The sequence below is a fragment of the Hemitrygon akajei genome, chromosome 10 (genome assembly GCF_048418815.1).
Source record: "Hemitrygon akajei chromosome 10, sHemAka1.3, whole genome shotgun sequence".
NCBI lineage: Eukaryota > Metazoa > Chordata > Chondrichthyes > Myliobatiformes > Dasyatidae > Hemitrygon > Hemitrygon akajei.
Window position 1 is genome coordinate 177288961 of NC_133133.1, and position 18904 is coordinate 177307864.

The 18904-nt window shown below is 42.2% G+C and overlaps 1 protein-coding gene across 8 annotated transcripts in view; it reads left to right on the forward strand.

The window, feature by feature from the left end:
* LOC140735011 (protein mono-ADP-ribosyltransferase PARP11-like) overlaps positions 1 to 18904 on the forward strand; it is a 232557-nt gene that overhangs the window by 102126 nt on the left and 111527 nt on the right. The window contains exon 2 of one of the 8 annotated variants that reach the window (XM_073059826.1): positions 17559 to 17633. The exons of 4 other annotated variants lie outside the window; for them this stretch is intronic. In XM_073059826.1, coding sequence (XP_072915927.1) covers positions 17615 to 17633 — 19 coding nt within the window. In that variant the 5' untranslated portion in view covers positions 17559 to 17614. Of the gene's footprint in view, positions 1 to 3294; positions 3317 to 17558; positions 17638 to 18177; positions 18299 to 18904 lie in introns of those variants that run through there. 3 more of the 8 variants (XM_073059828.1, XM_073059830.1, XM_073059829.1) reach the window with 3 other exon arrangements.

The following is an 18904-nucleotide window of genomic DNA, read 5'->3' on the forward strand; positions in this document are numbered from 1 at the left end:
TTGCAATTTTCTTGCAGACTGAATCAGGATTTCCTATATTTTGCTGCATTCATTTTACCCTCTACCTTCACAAGCCTTCCAGGTCCTGCTGTAGTGAAGCATCCCCACAGCATGCTGCAGTCAGCACCATGCTTCACAGTAGGGATGGTGTGTTTTTGATTATGTGCATACACCAAACATAGCATTTAGTCTAATGGACAAAAAGCTCAATGTTGGTTTCATCAGGCCATAGAACCTTCTTCCAGTTGACTTCAGAGTCTCCCACATGCCTTCTGGCAAACTCTAGCCGAGATATCATGAGAGTTTTTTTTTCTCCAACCAAGGCTTTCTTTCTGCCACTCTCCCATAAATCTGCAACTTGTGAAGCACCCAGGCAACAGTTGTATGTGCAGCCTCTCCCATCTCAGCCACTGAAGCTTGTAACTGCTCTGGAGTTGTCATATGTCTCTTGGTGTCTCCCTCTCTGGCCCCATTCTAGCACAGTCACTCAGTTTTTGAGGATGACCTGCTCTAGGCAGGTTTACAGCTGTGCCATGTTCTTTCCATTTTTTGATGATTGACTTAACTATACTCCAGGGGATATAAAGTGACTTGAAAATCTCTTGACTTGTGCTTTTCAATAAGCTTTTTGCAGAGTTGCTTGAAGTGTTATTTTGTCTTCATGGTGTACTTTTTGGCGGGATACTGACTCACCAGCAGTTGGACCTTCCAGATACAGGTGTATTTTTACTACAATCAATTGAAACACCTTGTCTGCACACAGTGATCTCCATTTAACTAATTATGTGAGTTTGAAAACCAATTGGCTGCACCAGTGTTGATTTTGTGTGTCAGATTAAAGGGGATGAATCAGATTTCAGATTCAGTTTATTGTCATTTAGAAACCACAAATGCAATGCAGTTAAAAAATGAGACAACGTTCCCCCAGAATGATATCACAAGAGCATATGATGAAACAGACTACACTAGAAAATCCACATAACGTTTGGCAATTCCCAATCCAGAGTCCGGAGAGGCTGCTGCGTATTAATATCGCGCTACCATCTAGCGCGTTCCCCGGAAAGGAACTCCAAATCCACCAGACCAAAAACTAAAGCTACAAGACCTGCACAAAACCACATAATTACAACATATAGTTACAACAGTGCAAACAATAACATAATTGATAAAAAACAGACTATGGGCACAGTAGAAATAGTCCAAGATGTTAAAGGACTGTAAGTTCAAAAGAAATCACCACAGTTTCCACAAGTCCCCAGGGTCCCGACAGACTCGCCATCCCACGCCGGCGGCTGAAGGGAGTACCCCCGCTATGAACTTCCAAGGTGCTGCCCGACTCAGCCTCGCAGACACAGCACACAATGGAAGCTCCGTCGAAACCAGCCTCGCAGACGCAGCACACACCGAAATCGATCTGAGTCCGTCGAGCCTCCGAGCCGACGACCATCCCCTCCGGCACAGCTTCTCCGAGCTCCATCCTCTGCCGAGCGTATTAAGACGGCCTCGCCAACGGCCATCGGCAACGCGACCCCGAGGACTGGGGGCCTGTTCTTCCCAGACCCGGACCTCACAGCAGCAGCAGCAACGAAGAAGGTCTTCCTGGAATTTCCCGATGTTTCTCCGTGCTTCCACGTCCGTTTTCAATCGATTATGATTGCACACGGCACCCCACTTCACAAATAACAGATAATCAGTTCCGGAGTATCCACAGCAAGCTGCGTCGCGCCGCCATCTTGGATCAAGAATACTTGCGCAATCAATTATTTGGTGTTTTATATTTGTAATTAACGTAAATCACTTTGTAGAGATCTCCTTTCACTTTGACACAAAATAGTCTTTTTCTGTTGATTACTGTCAAAAAAGCCAAATTAAATCCACTGTGATTCAATGTTGTAAGACAATAAAAATGAAATCCAATGGTGGGGGGTGAGGGTGAATGTCTGTACTTGTCCATGTTTAAGTTTATTGTTGTCATAGGCATACACATACAGCAGGGGCCCCCAACCTTTTTTGCACCACGGACCGGTTTAATATTGACAATATTCTTGTGGACTGGCCGACCGGTGGTGGGGGGGTCTGTTAATTACGACCGGAATATAGGTGTTAAGTCAACTAAGTCACTTATAAGTGGCTAATACACTCAATTTTGTTTCTAAAAGGGTTTATCTAATGAATTTAATATTAAACACAGTGCATATTTTCCCCATATGAACATATAAAATCATTGCAACACACCAATATCGCTGAATCAATGGGAGCCCTGGGCTTGTTTCCCTGCAATAAGACGGTCCCATCGAGGGGTGATGGGAGACGGCAATACTCAAAGGAGGTTCCTTATGTCCAGTTTATTTCGCAAATTAGTTTTTGTTGCAGTTATTGCAGAAAAGCCTGCTTCGCAGAGATATGATGTTGGAAATGGAAGCAACATTTCCCCTTTCATGGCTATCTCAGGATATTCAGCCTTGACTTTGATCCAGAATGCCAGCAGAGATGCTATGTCAAACATACTTTTCAGCCCACTGTCATTTGCAAGCTCAAGGAGTTGATCTTCTTCCCATGCTGGCATGGATAACACGTGGGTAATGACTTCGCATGCATTCAAGTTCTAACAGTGGGCGTGACAGGGAATGAGGAAAGGTGCAGCTGACTCATATCGTTTCATATCGCCAAATCATATAGTTTCCTTGCGGCCTGGTAGCACATACTTTGCGGCCTGGTGGTTGGGGACCACTGACATACAGGATACAAATGCCATGAAACTAGTTTTCTTTTTGCAGTAGCAGTACTATACCTAACAAGCTAAAGGCAAACCCAAGTTAACAACTTTTAAATTAACATTAATTATGCCTCAGAAATCACATGTGCACAAAATAAGCACCAAAATAAACATACCACGCTAGTGCAAGTTTAAAAATGAGAAAAAAATAGTCTGAGGTGACGTTAATGTTTTACAGATTTCAAGACTTGATGCCACTGAGCAAGTAGTTGTTGCTGAACCATGAAGTGTGGGTCTTCAGCCTTCTGTATCACCTCCCCAATTATGGCATCACGAAGTGGGCATGGATGGTGGGGATTCCTGATGACAGATGCTGCCTTCCTGATATATTACCTCTTCCTGAGCCAGATTGTTTGCATCTGCTGTAAAGCTATTGTGGAGATAGATGAATTGGAATACGTCATCTCCAATTGATTCTACCCATGACCAACTCTTGAAGCATTTTATTGGAATGGATATAAGCACTGCCAGACAGTAGTCATAAAGGCAGCTGACACTGCTTTCTTCAGTACAAGTATAATTAATGCAATCTTGAAGCAGGTAGGAGGCTCAGCACAGAAATTGAAGATGCCCATGAACACTGCCAGTTGGACAGCATGGGTTACACCTGAATCTGACAGGTACCAATATCCTTGCAGGCAAGTTTGCTAAGAGTTTTTGAGGAGGGTTTAAACTAATTTCGCAGGAGGATGGGAACCAGAGTGATAGGGGTGAGAATGGGCAGTAGGTATGCAACTAGAATTGCAGAGTGCTAGGACAGTTAGTGGAGAGGTTGTGTAGTCAAATGTTTCTAAGACCTCAGACAAAGTCAGAAATCAAAAGGTTGAGCATGGAGTGACTAGTACTGTATTCTGAGCCATGTATATTTCAATGCAAGAAGTATTGTAGGAAAGGGGGGTGAGCTCAGGGCATGGATCAACAATTTTGACATTTTAGCCATTAGTGAGACTTGATTGCAGGGGTGGGGTGGGGGGGGGGGTCTGGCAGATCAGTCTTCTGGGGTTCTGTTGTTTTTGATGTGACACAGTGGGAGGGATTAAAGAAGGAGGGGTTCTGTTTTTTGATGTGACAGAGTGGGAGGGATTAAAGAAATTGGGGTGGCGTTACTAGTCAGGGTAGATGTCATTAATATGCTCAGTCAGAGTGTCATAGCAGTTTTTCTGAGTTGAAGAGTGATCAATCAGCAAGAAAGATTCATTAGAAAGTGCCAATGAGAATAATTTAAGTGCAAGTGGAGCGGCCATTCTTTGATCAGCCTTTCATTTGGAGTGTGCCAGACTTTGGAGTGGTTTTGGCTCATCAGGCTTGGGTGATATCAGGATTAAGGAGGTAGATTGGCTTGTCAGTTATTCTCTCACTGTTCTTATTTGTTCATTCTTCATCTATTAGTGCATAGTACAGTGTGAATAGCTCCAGGGACAGTGTTTTGTACCGTATGTGGTCTCCCAGATAAACACATTTGCACAAGGTACACTGAGCTGCAGCTTCTGAGAGAACATATTAAGGAACTGGAGTTGCAGCTTGATGACCTTTGATTCATACAGGAGAATGAGGTGATAGACAGGAACTGCAGGGCGGTAGACAGGAACTTGCAGGAGATGGGTAACTGGGTGACTTTCAGGAGAAGGAGGGAAAATGCACAGCCAATGCATAGTACAGCTGTGACTGTTCCCCTCAATAGTAAGTACTGTGTATAATATTAGATACTATGGAGGGGAAAACCTACCAGAGGAGAGCCACAGTGACTGGGTCTCTGGCACTGAGTCTGGTGCTGTGGCGCAGAAGCGCAGAGAGGTGAAGAGGGCTGTTGTATTGATAGGAGATTCTCTAGTCAAAGGAAGAGAAACAAGGTTCTGTGGGTGTGATAGAGACACCCAGATGGTATGTTGCCTCCCTGGTGTCAGGATCAGGGATATCTTGGATCACATTCATGGCGTTCTCAAGGGCGAGGGTGAGAATATTTCCAAGATGGCGGTGCGACGCAGCTTGCAGCGGCCACTCCGGAGCTGATTATCTGTTATTTGTGAAGTCGGGTGCCGTGCGCAATCATAATCGATTGAAGACAGATGTGGGAGCACGGAGGAACATCAGGATATCTCCAGGAAGACCTCCTTCGTTGTTGCTGCTGCTGCTGCTGTGAGGTCCGGGACTCTGCTGGGAAGAACAGGCCCCCAGTCCTCGGGGTCGCATTGGCGGGGCCGTCTTAATACACTCGACAGAGGATAGTGCTCGGAGAAGCTGTGCCGGAGGGGATGGTTGTTGGCTCGGAGGTTCGACGGACTCGGAGTCCACTGAGGTCAGGTTGCTTTCGGTGTGTGCTGTGACTGCGACGCTGTGTTCAATGGAGCTTTCGTTGTGTGCTGCGTCTGCGAGGCTGAGTCGGGTGGCGCCATGAAAGTCCATAGCGGGGGTATTCCCTTCTGCCGCCGGCGTGGGATGATGAGTCTGTCAGGACCCTGGGGACTTGTGGAAACTGTGTGGTGATTTCTTTTGAACTTATAGTCCTTTAACATCTTTGGACTATTTTTTACTGTGCCCATAGTCTGTTTTTTTTTAATCAATTATGCTATTGTTTGCACAGTTGTAACTATATATTGTAACTATTTGGTTTTGTGCAGGTCTAGTAGCTTTAGTTTTTGGTCTTGTTTTGTCTGGTGGATTTGGAGCTCCTTTCCGGTGAATGCGCTAAGATGGTAGCGCGATATTAATATGCAGCAGCCTCTCCGGACTCTGGATTGGGGATTGCCAAACGTTATGTGGATTTTCTGGTGTAGTCTGTTTTGTCATATGCTTTTGTGATATCATTCTGGAGGAACGTTGTCTCATTTTTTAACTGCATTGCATTTGTGGTTTCTAAATGACAATAAACTGAATCTGAATCTGAGAAGCCAGAAGTCTTAGTACATATTGGCACCAAGACACAGGTTGACAAGGTCCTGAAGTGAGAGTTTTGGTGAGCTAGGTGGAAAGCTGAGAAAAAGGACATGTAGGGTAGTAATTTCTGGATTGCTGCCTGCGCCATATGCCAGAGAGGGTAAAGCTAGGATGATTTAGCAGGTGACAGGGGTTCAAATTTATAGACCATTGGGATCACTTCTGGGAAAGTTATGACCTGTATAAAAGGGATGGGTTACATCTGAACCTGAGGGGGGGGGGGATCCAATATTGTTGTGAAGAGTTTGGCTGGAGTTGTTTGGGATGGTTTTAAAGTAATTTGGCTGGGGGATTGGAACCAGGGTGATGGTGCTAAAGATGAGGTAGTTGGTTTACAAACAGAGGCAATGTGTAGTGAAACTCTTAGCAATGAGAGGCTGATGACAGGGCAAAATTGCAGTCAATAGGATGAGTTGTAGTGTAAAAGGCAGGCTAAAGGTGTTAAATTTAAATGTACATAGTATATGGAATAAGTTAATGAAGTTGTAGCACAGTTGTAGATTGGCAAGGATGATGATGTAGACATCACTGAATCATGGCTGAAAGAAGATTATTGCTGGGAGTGGCAATGTTCTGTTGGTAAAATATGAAATCAAATCATTAGAAGGAGGTGACATAGGGTTGGAAGGTATTGAATCGTTGTGGAGATAGCTAAGGGGCTACAAAGGTAGAAAGACCCTGATAGGAGTTATATACAGACCCCCAAACAGTAGTAAGGATGTGGTCTACAAATTACAATGGGAGATAGAAAATGCATGCCAGAAAGGCATTGTTAGATTAGCCACAGGGGACTTCAATTTGCAGGAAGATAGGGAAAATCGGGTTGACGCGGGATTCCGGGGGGGGGGGGGGGGTGAATTTCTAGACCTACGAGCAGCTTGTGGTTGAGACCACTGGGGGGGGGGGGGGGAGGAAATCAGCTATTATGGATTAGGTGTTGTGTAATGAACCAGAATTGATTAAAAAGCTTAAGGGAAAATAATGCTTAGGGGTAAGTGATCGTAACATGATTGAATTATCCCTGAAATTTGAGATGGAGAAGCTAAAGTCAGATGTATCAGTGTTACAGTGGAGTAAAGGGAATTAGAGGCATAAGAGAGGAGTTGCTCAGAATTGAATGGAAAAGAACACTGGCAGGGATGACAGCAGAGCAGCAATGGCTGAAATTTCTGGAAGAAATTCGGAAGGCGCAAGATATATGTCCCAAAGAGGAAGAAGTATTCCAAAGATGACACAACCATGGTAATAATAGAAGTCAAAGCCAGTATAAAAGTCAAATAGTGGGCATATAACTGAGCAAAAATTAGTGGGAAGTTAGAGGATTGGGAAGCTTTTAAATACCAACAGAAAGCAACTAAAACAGTCATTAAGAAGGTAAAGATGGAATATGAATGTAACCTAGCCAATAATATTAAAGAGGATACTAAAAGTTTATTCAGATACATAAAGTAAAAGAGAGTGGATACTGGAACACTGGAAAATGATGCTGGAGAGGAGGTAATGGGAGACAAGGAAATGGTGGATGAACTGAGTAAATATTTTGCATCAGTCTTCACGGTAGAAGACACTACCAGCATGGTGGATGTTCCAGGTGTTGGGAGTCATGAAGTGTGTGAAGTTACCATCACTAGAGAGAAAGTTCTTGAGGAAACTGAGGAGTCTGAAGGTAGATGAGTCACCTAGATGAGATAGTGTATACCCCAGGGTTCTGAAAGAGATAAAGAGATTGTGGAGTCATTAGTAGTGATCTTTCAAGAATCACTAGATTCTGGAATGACTCCAGAAGACTAGAAAATTGTAAAATGTTTCTCCCCTCTTCAAGAAGGGAGAGAGGCAGAAGAAAATAAATTATATGCCGGTTAGCCTGATCTCAGTGGTTGGTGAGATGTTGGAGTTGATTGTTAAGAATGTTTTTTATTGGTACTTGATAAAATGATAAAATATGATAAAATATGCCGTAGTCAAGAGATAAACTTGCTTGACAAATCTGTTGGAATTATTTGAGGAAATAACAAGCAGGATAGGCAAAGGAGAATCGGGTGATGTGTACTTGGATTTTCAGAAGGCCTTTTACAAGGTGCCACACATGAGGCTGCTTAACAAGCTATGAGCTCATGGTATTACAGCAAAGATTCTAGCATGGATGATAAAACAGTGGCTGATTGGCAGGAGGCAAAGAGTGGGAATAAAGGGAACCTTTTCTGACTGGCTGCCAGTGACTAGTGGTGTTCCACAGGGCTCTGCATTGGGACCGTTTTTTTTTTACGTTATATGTCGGTGATTTGGATGATGAAGTTAATGGCTTAGTTGCAAAGTTTGCAGACGATACGAAGATAGGTGGAATGGCAGGTAGTTTTGAGGAAATAGACAGATTAGGAGAATGGCCAAGAAGTGACAGATGGAATACAGTATTGGGAAGTGTATGAACATGTACTTTGTAGAAGAAGTGAAGGAGTTGACTATTTTCTAAATGGAGAGAAAATACGAAAGTCTGAAGGGCAAAGGGATTTGGGAGCTGTTGTGCAGGATTCCGTAATGGTTAATTTGCAGGTTGAGTCTGTGGTGAGGAAGCAAATGCAATGTTAGCATTCATTTCAAGAGGACTAGAATAGATTGTAAAAGCAAGGATGTAATGTTAAGACTTTATAAAACAGTGGTGAAGCCTCACTTGGAGTTTTGTGTGTATTTTTGGGCCTCTTATCTTGGAAAGGATGTGTTGAAACTACGAAAGGAGTGTTCAAATGAGGTTCACAAAAATGATTCCTGGATCAAACAGCTTGTCACATGAAGATCATTTAATAGCTCTGGGGCTGTACTCAGTGAAATTCAGAAGAATGAGGGGTGTTCTCATTGAAACTTATTGAATGGTGAAAGACCTCGATAGAGTGGATGTGGAGAGGATGTTTCCTATTTCAGGAATGTCTAAGACCAGAGGATATGTCCTCAAAATAGAAGGGGTGTCCTTTTAGAACAGAGATGATGAGGAATTTCTTTAGCCAGAGAGTGGTGAATCTGTGGAATTCATTGCCTCTAGCAGCTGTGGAGGTGAAGTCTTTTTGTATATTTAAGGCAGAGGTTGATAGATTATTGATTGGTCAGGGCTGAAGAGATACGTGGGGCAGGGGTGGGGAGGCAAGAGATTGGTGCTGAGAGGAAAAATGAATCAGAATCAGGTTTATTATCACTGGCATGTGACGTGAAATTTGTTAACTTACAATGCAATACATAATCTAGCAGAGAGAGAAAAAAATAAAATAAAACAAATAAACAAATCAATTACATGTATTGAATAGATTTTTAAAAATATGCAAAAAAACAGAAATACTGTACATTTTAAAAAAAGAGGTAGTGTCCAAAGGCAACACGAGTGAATCTGCAGATGCTGGAAATAAATAAAAACACAAAATGCTGCCAGAACTCAGCAGGCCAGACAGCATCTATGGGAGGAGGTAGTGACGATGTTTCGGGCCGAAACCCTTCATCAGGAGTGAAGTAACATGGGATGGTCGAGGGGGGGATAAGAAGTGCGGGGAGGGATAAAGTAGAGAGCTAGGAAGTGATAGGCTGGAGGGAAATGGGCTGGGGGAAGGTGGAGAATTATGGGAAATAAAAGAGAAAGAAAGGTAGGGCTGGGGGGAGATAATAGTGAGGGGGGAAAAAAGAGAGAGAAAGAGAACCAGACTAAAATAATAGATAGGGATGGGGGTAAGGCCACGTCACATTAGGGTTAGGGTTAGGGTCGTCATTACCTCCTCCCATAGATGCTGTCTGGCCTGCTGAGTTCTGCCAGCATTTTGTGTTTTTAGTGTCCAAAGCTTCATTATCCATTTAGGAATTGGATGGCAGAAGGGAAGAAGCTGTTCCTGAATTGCTGAGTGTGTGCCTGTAGGCTTTTGTATCTCCTACCTGTCATGATGAAATGGTAGAGCAGACTCAATGGGCCAAATGGCCTAATTCCACTCATATATGTTATGGTCTTAATAAGTGAGGCATGACTACATTAATGGGGCTATATTATAGACCACCCAACAATCTTCGGAATTTAGAGGAACCAACTTGTAAAGAGATTACAGACTGTTGCAAAAAACTTAAGGTTGTTATAATAGGTGATTTTAACTTTCCACGTATTGACTGGAAATCCCATACTGTAAAATGACTAGATGGGATAGAGTTTGTCAATGCATTCAAGGAAGTTTCCTTCATCAGTATGTAGAAGTCCCAACAAGAGAGTATGTTTACTGGATCTTCTATTAGGGAATGAGTCCATGAGTTGAGATTTTAAAGTGGAGTAAGACTAACTTTGGTATTACACACTTTGGCAAGTGTGGATTGAGATAGGCTGTTTTCTGGCAAAGGTGCACTTGGTAAGTGGGAGGCCTTCAAAAGTGAAATTTTGAGAATACAAAGCTTGTATGTGGCTGTCAGAATAAAAGGTAAAGGTAAAAAGTGTAGGGAACCTTATTTTTCAAGGGAGATTGAGGCTCTGCCATCTTGGACAATGTCTCCCATCCACTCCATAATGTACTGGTTAGGCACAGGAGTACATTCAGCCAGAGACTCATTCCACCGAGATGCAACACTGAGCATCATAGGAAATCATTCCTGCCTGGGGCCATCAAACTTTACAACTCCTCCCTCGGAGTGTCAGACACCCTGAGCCAATAGGCTGGTCCTGGACTAATTTCCACTTGGCATAATTTACTTATTATTATTTAATTATTTATGGTTTTATATTGCTATATTTCTACACTATTCTTGGTTGGTGCAACTGTAAAGAAACCCAGTTTCCCTCAGGATCAATAAAGGATGTCTGTCTGTCTGTCTGTCTGTCTGTTAAGAGAAGAAAGGAGATGCATAGCAGGTATGGGCAAGTAGGAATAAATGAAGTGCTTATGGAGTCCAAGAAATGCAAGAGAACACAAAGAAATCAGGAGGGCTAAAACAAGTCATGAATTTGCTCTCGTAGACAAGGTAACGAAGAATCCTAAGGGATTCTATAGATATGTTACGAGCATAAGGATCACAAAGGTCAAAATTGGTCCTCTGGAATACCAGAATGGCGATTCATGTATGGAACCAAAAGAGATGGGAGACATCTTAAATAAATATGTTGCATCTGTGTTTACTTAGGAGATGGGCACAGAGTCTGTAGAAGTGAGGCAAAGTAGCATTAATTTCATGGACACTGTACAGATTATAGAGGAGGAGCTGTTTGCTATCCTGAGTCAAATCAGGGTGGATAAATCCCCAGGGACTGACAAGGTTTTCCCTTGGACCCTATGGAAGGTAAGAAATTTCCGGGGTCCTAGCAGAGATAATTAGAACATCCTTAATGTCAGGAGAGGTACCAGAGGATTGGAGGATATCCAATGTTGATCCACTGTTTAAATAAGGCTCTATATAGAAACCAGGAAATTATAGGCCAGTTGTGGGAAGGTTATTAGAAGGTATTCTAAGGGACCAGATAAATAAGTACTTGAATAGACATGGACTGATTAAGGATAGTCAGCATGGTTTCATGCGTGGCAGATCATGTCTAGCCAATCTTTTATAGAGTCTTTTGAGGAAGTTACCAGGAAAGTGGATGAAGGCAAGGCAAGCTCAGTGGACTTTAGCAAGGCATTTGATAAGGTCCTACATGGGAGATTGGTCAAAAAGGTTCGGTTGGTCAAAAAGGTTCAGTTGCTCAGCATTCAAGATGAGATAGTAAATTGGATAGATGTTTGCTTTATGGGAGAAGCCAGAGAATGGTAATAGATGGTTGCCTCTCTGACTGGAGGTCTGTGACTAGTGGTGTGCTGCAGGGATCGATGCTGGGTCCTTTGGTGTTATCTATATCAATGATTTTGGATAATAATGTGGATAACTGGATCAGCAAATTTGCAGATGACACCAAAGTTGCCGTTATAGTGGACAGTGAAGAAGGCTGTCATGGTTCGCAGAGGGTTCTGCATCAGTCAGAAAAATGGGCTGTAAAATGGCAGATGGAATTTAATGTGAAGCGTTGCTCTTCTGTAGGACCAGCCAGGGTAGGTGTTACACAGTGAATGGTAGGGTACTGAGGACCAGCTAGGGTAGGTGTTACACAGTGAATGGAAGGGTACTAAGGACTGTGGTAGAACAAGGGGATCTGAGAATACAGGTTCATAATTCATTGAAAGTGGCACCACAGGTAGGTAGGGTCGTAATGAAAGCTTTTGGCACATTGGCCTTCATAAATCAGTGTATTGAGTGCAGGAGATGGGATGTTATGTTGAAATTGTACAAGACGCTGGTGAGGCCTGATTTGGAACATTTGTGCAGTTTTGGCCACCTACCTACAGAAAAGATGTAAAGAAGGTTGAAAGAGTACAGAAAAATATTACAAGAATGTTGCTGGGTCTCGAGGACTTGAGTCATAAGGAAAGATTGAAGACTGAATAGTTTAGGACTGTGTTCCTTAGAACATAGAAGATTGAGAGGAGATTTGATAGAGGTATACAAAATTTTAAGGGGTATAGATAGGGTAAATGTAGGCAGGCTTTTTCCAGTGAAGTTGGATGGGACTAAAACTAGAGGTCATGCATTGAAGGTGAAAGGTGAAAAGTTTTAAGGGGAGCATGAGTGGAAATTTCTTCGCTCAGAGCATTGTGAGAGTGTGGAATGAGCTGCCAGCACATGGTGCATGCGAGCTTGATTTCAACATTTAAGAGAAGTTTGGATAGGTATATGGATGGTAGGGGGATGAAGGGCTATGGTCTAGTTGCAGGCCAGTGAGAGTAGGAAGGTTAAATGGTTTCCTCATGGGCTAGATAGGCCAAAGGGCCTGTTTCTGTACTGTACTTCTCTTTGACTCTGTCAGTTGATAGAGCATGCAATGAGACTGTCAGGAAGGGCAGGCAGACAATAGGGAAAATTAGTGTGATGAGTAGCAGCGTAACATGGGGAACAAAACTGAAAAGGGCGACAAATACAGGACTGAAGGGTTTATGTTTGAATGCACACAGTATATGGAATAAGGTAGATCATTTTGTAGTGCAGTTAGATATTCTGGGCACCACCTGAGACATAGCTTGAAAGAAGATCATAGTTGAGAGCTTTAAACTCCAAGGATACGCATTGTATTGAAAGGACAGGCAGATAGACAGGGGGGTACTGTGACTCTGTTGGGGGGAGAAAAATCAAATCCTTAGAGAATTTGTTGAGTGCCTCTGATGTTATTTTTAGAGCAGCTTGTAGTTGAGCCTACTATAAGACCATAAGTTATAGGAGCTGAATTAGGCTATTTGGTCCATTGAGTCTGCTCTGCCATTTCATCATGGCTGATCCAATTTTCCTTTCAGCCCCAATCTCCTGCTTTCTCCCTGCATCCCTTCATGCCCTGACCAATCAAGACTCTTATCAACCTCTGCCTTAAATATACATAAATACTTGGCCTTCACAGCTGCCTGTGACACTAGAGGAGAGGCTATTCTGGATTGGGTGTTGTTTTATCAACCAGATTTGATTGCGGGCTTATGGTAAAGAATCCCGTAGACTTCAGTGATCATAATGTCTCAATATTCATCCTGAATGTAATTTGAGAGGGAGAAACTAAAGTGAAATGTATCAGTATTATTATGGAGTCAAGGGAATTATAGAGGCATGAGAGAGAAGCTGGCCAAAATTTATTGGAAAGGTATGACAGCAGAACAGAAGTGGCTAGAGTTTGTGAGAAAAATTCAGAAGGCATAGGCCCTTAGTATTATTAAGGATCCTGCCCATCCATCCAGCGTCCTCTTTGACTTTCTGTGATACATTAATAACAAGAACGGTCAGGATGAGAAACAGTTTCTTCCCCCAAGCCATTAGGTTTCTGAACTCCCGGCCACATCGTATTTGAAGTGTCACTGGTTAATCTGTTCCTTACCTTACAATATTTAATATTAATGTACTTTAGTTTGTGATTCATCTGGTTTTATCTTTGTAAGTTGTCGTGTTATGTGCTTTACACCTTGGTGTGAAGAAGCATCTCTTTTCTATATACATTATATATGTGTAAGTAGTTAAATGACAATAAACTTCACTCGACACAAGATACATCCCTAAGAAGTAGTAGTATCCTAAAGGCAGAAAGGATGTAACTGTGGCTGGCAAGGAAGTCAAAAACAACATAAAAGCAGAAGAGAAGGCATATAATTGAGTAAAAAATAGTGGGAAGTTAGAGGGTCAAGAAGCTTTTAGAAGGCAATTTAAAAGACTGTAAGAAGAAGAAAGAGGAAATATGGAGATAAACTAGCCAATAATATCAAACAAGTTACCAAAAGTTTTTTTCAGATATATAAAGAGTAAAAGAGAAGAAAATAGATATCGGACTGCTGAAAAATAACACTGGAGAGGTAGTAATGGGGAATAAGGAAAGGGCAGATAAACTGATAAGCATTTTGCATCACTCTTCATTGTGGAAGACACTAGCAGTTTGCAAGTTCAGGAATGTCAGGGGGCAGAAGTGACTATTACTAAGGAAAAGGTGCTTGGGAAGCTGAACGATCTGAAGGTAGATAAGTCACCTGGACCAGATGGATTATATCCCAGGGTTCTGAAAGAGATGGCTGAAGAGAATGTGAAGTTTATAATCATCTTTCAAGAAACAATAGATTCTGGCATGGTTCTGGAGGGTGGTAAATTGCAAATGTCATTCTGCTCTTCATGAAGGGAGGGGGGCAGAAGAAAGGAAACTATGAGCCAGTTAGTCTGACCTCAGTGGTTGGGAAGATGTTGGAGTTGATTGTTAAGGATTAGGTATCAGGATACTTGGAGGCACATGATAAAATAGACCAAGTTAAGCATGATTTCCTTAAGGGGTAATTTTGCCTGCAAATCTGTTGAAATTCTTTTAAGAAACAACAAGCAGAATAGATAAAGGAGAATTGGTTAAAGTGTACATTTCAGACTGCCTTTGACAAGGGTGCCGCATATGAGGCTGCTAAACAAGTTAAGAGCCCATGGTATTACAGGACAGGCATTAGTATAAATAGAGGATTGCCTGATTGGCAGGAGGCAAAGAGTGGGAATGAAGGGAGACTTTTCTAGCTGGCTGCTGGTGATTAGTGGTGTTCCACAGGGTTCGGTATTAGGACTGCTTATTTTTACATCGTATGTCAGTGATATTGGTGGCTTTGTGGCCAAGTTTGTGGATGATAGAGAGATAGATGGAGAGTCAGGTAGTGTTGAAGAAGCAGGTAGGCTGCAGAAAGATTTAGATTAGGAGAATGCAAAAAAATGGCAGTTGGAATAGTGTCGGGAAGTGTATGGACATGCATTTTGGTAGAAGGAACAAAAGTGTGGACTATTTCCTAAACTGCCAAAAAATTAAAAAATCTGAGGTGCAAGAGGACTTGGGAATCCTTGTGAAGGATTTCCTAAAGGTTAACTTTCAGGTTGAGGTGGTGGTGAGGAAGGCAAATGCGATGCTAGTAGCATTCATTTTGAGAGGTCTACAATATAAGAGAAAGGATGTGATGTTGAGGCTTTAAGGTATTGGCTAGCCTGTATTTGGTACAGTTTTGAGCCCCTTATCTAAGATAACGTGCTGGCATTGCAGAGTGTCCAGAGGAGATTCATGAGAATGATTTCAGGAATAAAAGGGTTAACGCATGAAGAATGTTTGATGGCTCTGAGCCTGTACTCGCTGGAGTTTAGAAGAATGAGGGGTGATGTCATCGAAATCCATCAAATAAGTGAAAGGCCTAGACAGAATGGATGTGGAGATGATGTTTCCTTTAGTAGACGAGTCTAGGACCAGAGGGCACAGCATCAGAGTAGAGGGACACCCATTTAGAACTGAGATGAGAAGGAATTTCTTTAGCCAAGGGGTGATAAATCTGTGGAATTCATTGTAACAGATGACAGAGAAGGCTAAGAAATCAAGTATACTTAAAGCAGTGCCTGATACGTTCTTGGTTAGATAGATACTTTATAAATCCCAAAAGGCTTATTAAGAAAGTAAGGAGGCATGGGATCCAAGGGGACCTTGCTTTGTGGATTCAGAATTGGCTTGCCCACAGAAGGCAAAGAGTGGTTGTAGATGGGTCTTATTCTACATCGAGGTTGGTGACCAGTGGTGTGCCTCAGGGATCTGTTCTGGGACCACTACTCTTCGTGATTTTTTATAAATGACCTGGATGAGGAAGTGGAGGGATGGGCTAGTAAATTTGCTGATGGCACAAAGGTTGGGGTTGTTGTGGATAGTGTGGAGGGCTGTCAGAGGTTACAGCAGGACATCGATAGGATGCAAAACTGGGCTGAGAAGTGGCAGATGGAGTTCAACCCAGGAAAGTGTGAGGTGGTTCATTTTGGTAGGTCAAATATGATGGCAGAATATAGTATTAATGGTAAGACTCTTGGCAGTGTGGAGGCTCAGAGGTATCTTGGGGTCTGAGTCCATAGGCACTCAAAGCTGCTGCATAGGTTGACTCTGTGGTTAAGAAGGCATATGGTGCATTGGCCTTCAACAATTGTGGGATTGGGTTTAAGAGCCGAGAGTTAATGTTACAGTTATATAGGACACTGGTCAGACCCCACTTGGAGTACTGTGCTCAGTTCTGGTCACCTCACTACAGGAAGGACGTGGAAACTATAGAAGGGGTACAGAGGAGATTTACAAGGATGTTGCCTGGATTGGAGGGCATGCCTTATGAGAATAGGGTGAGTGAACTAGGCCTTTTTTCCTTGGAGCGACGGAGGATGAGAGGTGACCTGATAGAGGTGTATAAGACAATGAGAGGCATTGATTGTGTGGATTTTCCCAGGGCTGAAATGGCTAACACAAGAGGGCACAGTTTTAAGGTGCATGGAAGTAGGTACAAAGGAGATGTCAGCAGTAAGTTTTTTTACGCAGAGTGGTGAGTGCATGGAATGGGTGCCAGCGACTGTGATGAAGGTGGATGCAATAAGGTCTTTTAAGAGACTCCTGGATAGGTACATGGCGCTTAGGAAAATAGAGGGCTATGGGTAACCTTAGGTAATTTCTAAAGTAAGTACATGTTTGGCACAGCATTGTGGGCCAAAGGGCTTGTATTGTTCTGTAGGGTTTCTATGTTTTCTATGTCTGTGTTTTCTAAATTACAGTGTTAGCGTAGTATTACAAATACACAAATATGCATATATTAGAAGAAGTTAGAAATAATAAAAATAGGTTACCTTAAAAGTAAGATATACAAGGTTTACAAGTCAAAGATTACAAGATCACTTCCTTGGCTATAGATTGGCTCAATATAGAGCTAGTGACTGAGGGGAAGAATGACCTCATATAGCAGCGCAGTTGTCTTAATCTATTATTGAAACTGCTTCTCTGTTCAGCCTAGGTGGCATTCAGGGGGTGAGAAACATTGACCAGAATTGCAGGATTTTCCAGAGGTCCTTTCTTCTAGCACAGCTTCCAGTATGTCCAGTTTGACTGCCATAATAGAGCCAGCCTTTCAAATCAGTCTATTAGTCAGGGCGTAAAGGTTATGGGGAGAAGACAGAAGAATAGGGTTGAGAGGGTTTATAAATCAGCTATGATGGAATGGCAGAGAGACTTAATAGGCTGAATGGCCTAAATCTGCTCCTATTATTTAAAGGCTAAGCATTCGGAGGACACACCATAAGTGAACAGCTCACTGATGTCTCTTCATATGGTGACAAAACATTTGCAAATGGAATGCCAAGATCGGAGAACAACTCAATCCAATAATCTATTCCTATGTTTTATTGTCATATGGTGATGCTGTGCAAGTCTTACCACAACTGTCAAGTGTCTGTTTGTTCCCCAGCTTCAACCAGAATTGCCTCTGTTGCAGTGACCTTCCAAAGGTTGTATTTTTTCTTTGTTCTGTGTTTCTTTAAGAAAGAGTAAGAGGGAATCCCTGTGCCTCAGGAGGGAAGCTGGAAGCCAAACATCTCATGAGTCACGGGAGAGAATGTATGTGAGTAGTAGAAAAAGCAAGAGAAAAAGGGGAAAATTCCTGTCCAATAGGGAATACTCCTTCCTCAGCTTGTTAATAAAGAATCCCCCAGCTTGATGGAACTCTGAGGTCGCATCAAGAGTATTGCATTATAGGAAGGATGTGGAGGTGATGGACAAGATACAGAAAAGTTTCAACAGAATGCTGTCTGGGTAGAAATGATGTGCTATAAGGAGAGGTTGGACACAGTTTTCTGCAGTGGTTGTGAAAAAGCTGTAAACTGATAGACACTTATAAAACTTTATGAGAGACGTGGAATACACAGTCTGTTTTTTGTCCCCCCAGGATCAAAATACTTAATACTACAGGGCATATATTTAAGGTGAGATGGGGAAAGTTCAAAGAAGATGAGTGGGGCATTTTTTTTTACATTTTAGTATTTTGTTTCTATGTTTCTGAACTATCTCAGCAACAGATAATTTTGTAGGTTTCCTACTGATGTCACTGAACTGACTGGCATGTGCTTTCCAGTTTTTATTGCTAGTACTTTTATCTTAACAGATGCAGTTTGAAATCTTCTGCTCCGTTGGTTTCACCCATTAATTAAGGAAGATTGGAAGATAGTTCATCACTTATTACTCTTACTCCCTTCAGTAGCATACAGTGAATTCCATTCATTCAGGTCAGGCTGACTTTCTACTTTTTGCTTTACCAATGCTCTTGCATTGCTGTTGGGAAGGGACTTTTAGGGTTCAAACCCAACAACAAAGAAGAAACAGCAACATTAATGATTTGGATAAGCACATAACAAATAAGCGAGTAAAGTTTGCCAATAACAGGCTGCTAACATTCAAGCAGCAGAGTCAATACAATTAGATGTGACAAAACAAAATCCAGATGTGAGCAGATAAATGACAAATGATATTTAATGTAAATAAATGTAAAAATATTTCAAATTGTATATTGATATCTAATATTTCTACTTCCTATAAGACCATAAGATATTGGAGCAGAATTAGGCCAATGGGCTCATCGAATTTGCTCAGCCATTTCAACAAGGCTGATCCAATTTTCCTCTCAGCTCCAGTCTCCTGCCTTCTTCCCATATCCCTTAATGCCTTGACCAGTCAAGAATCTATCAAGCTCTGCCTTAAATATATGTAAAGACTTGGCCTATGTAGCTGCTTGTGGCAAAGAATTCCACAGATTCACCACACAATGGCTAAAGAAATTCCTTTTCATCTCCATACTACAAGGATGCTCTCTATTCTGAGGCTATGTCCACTGG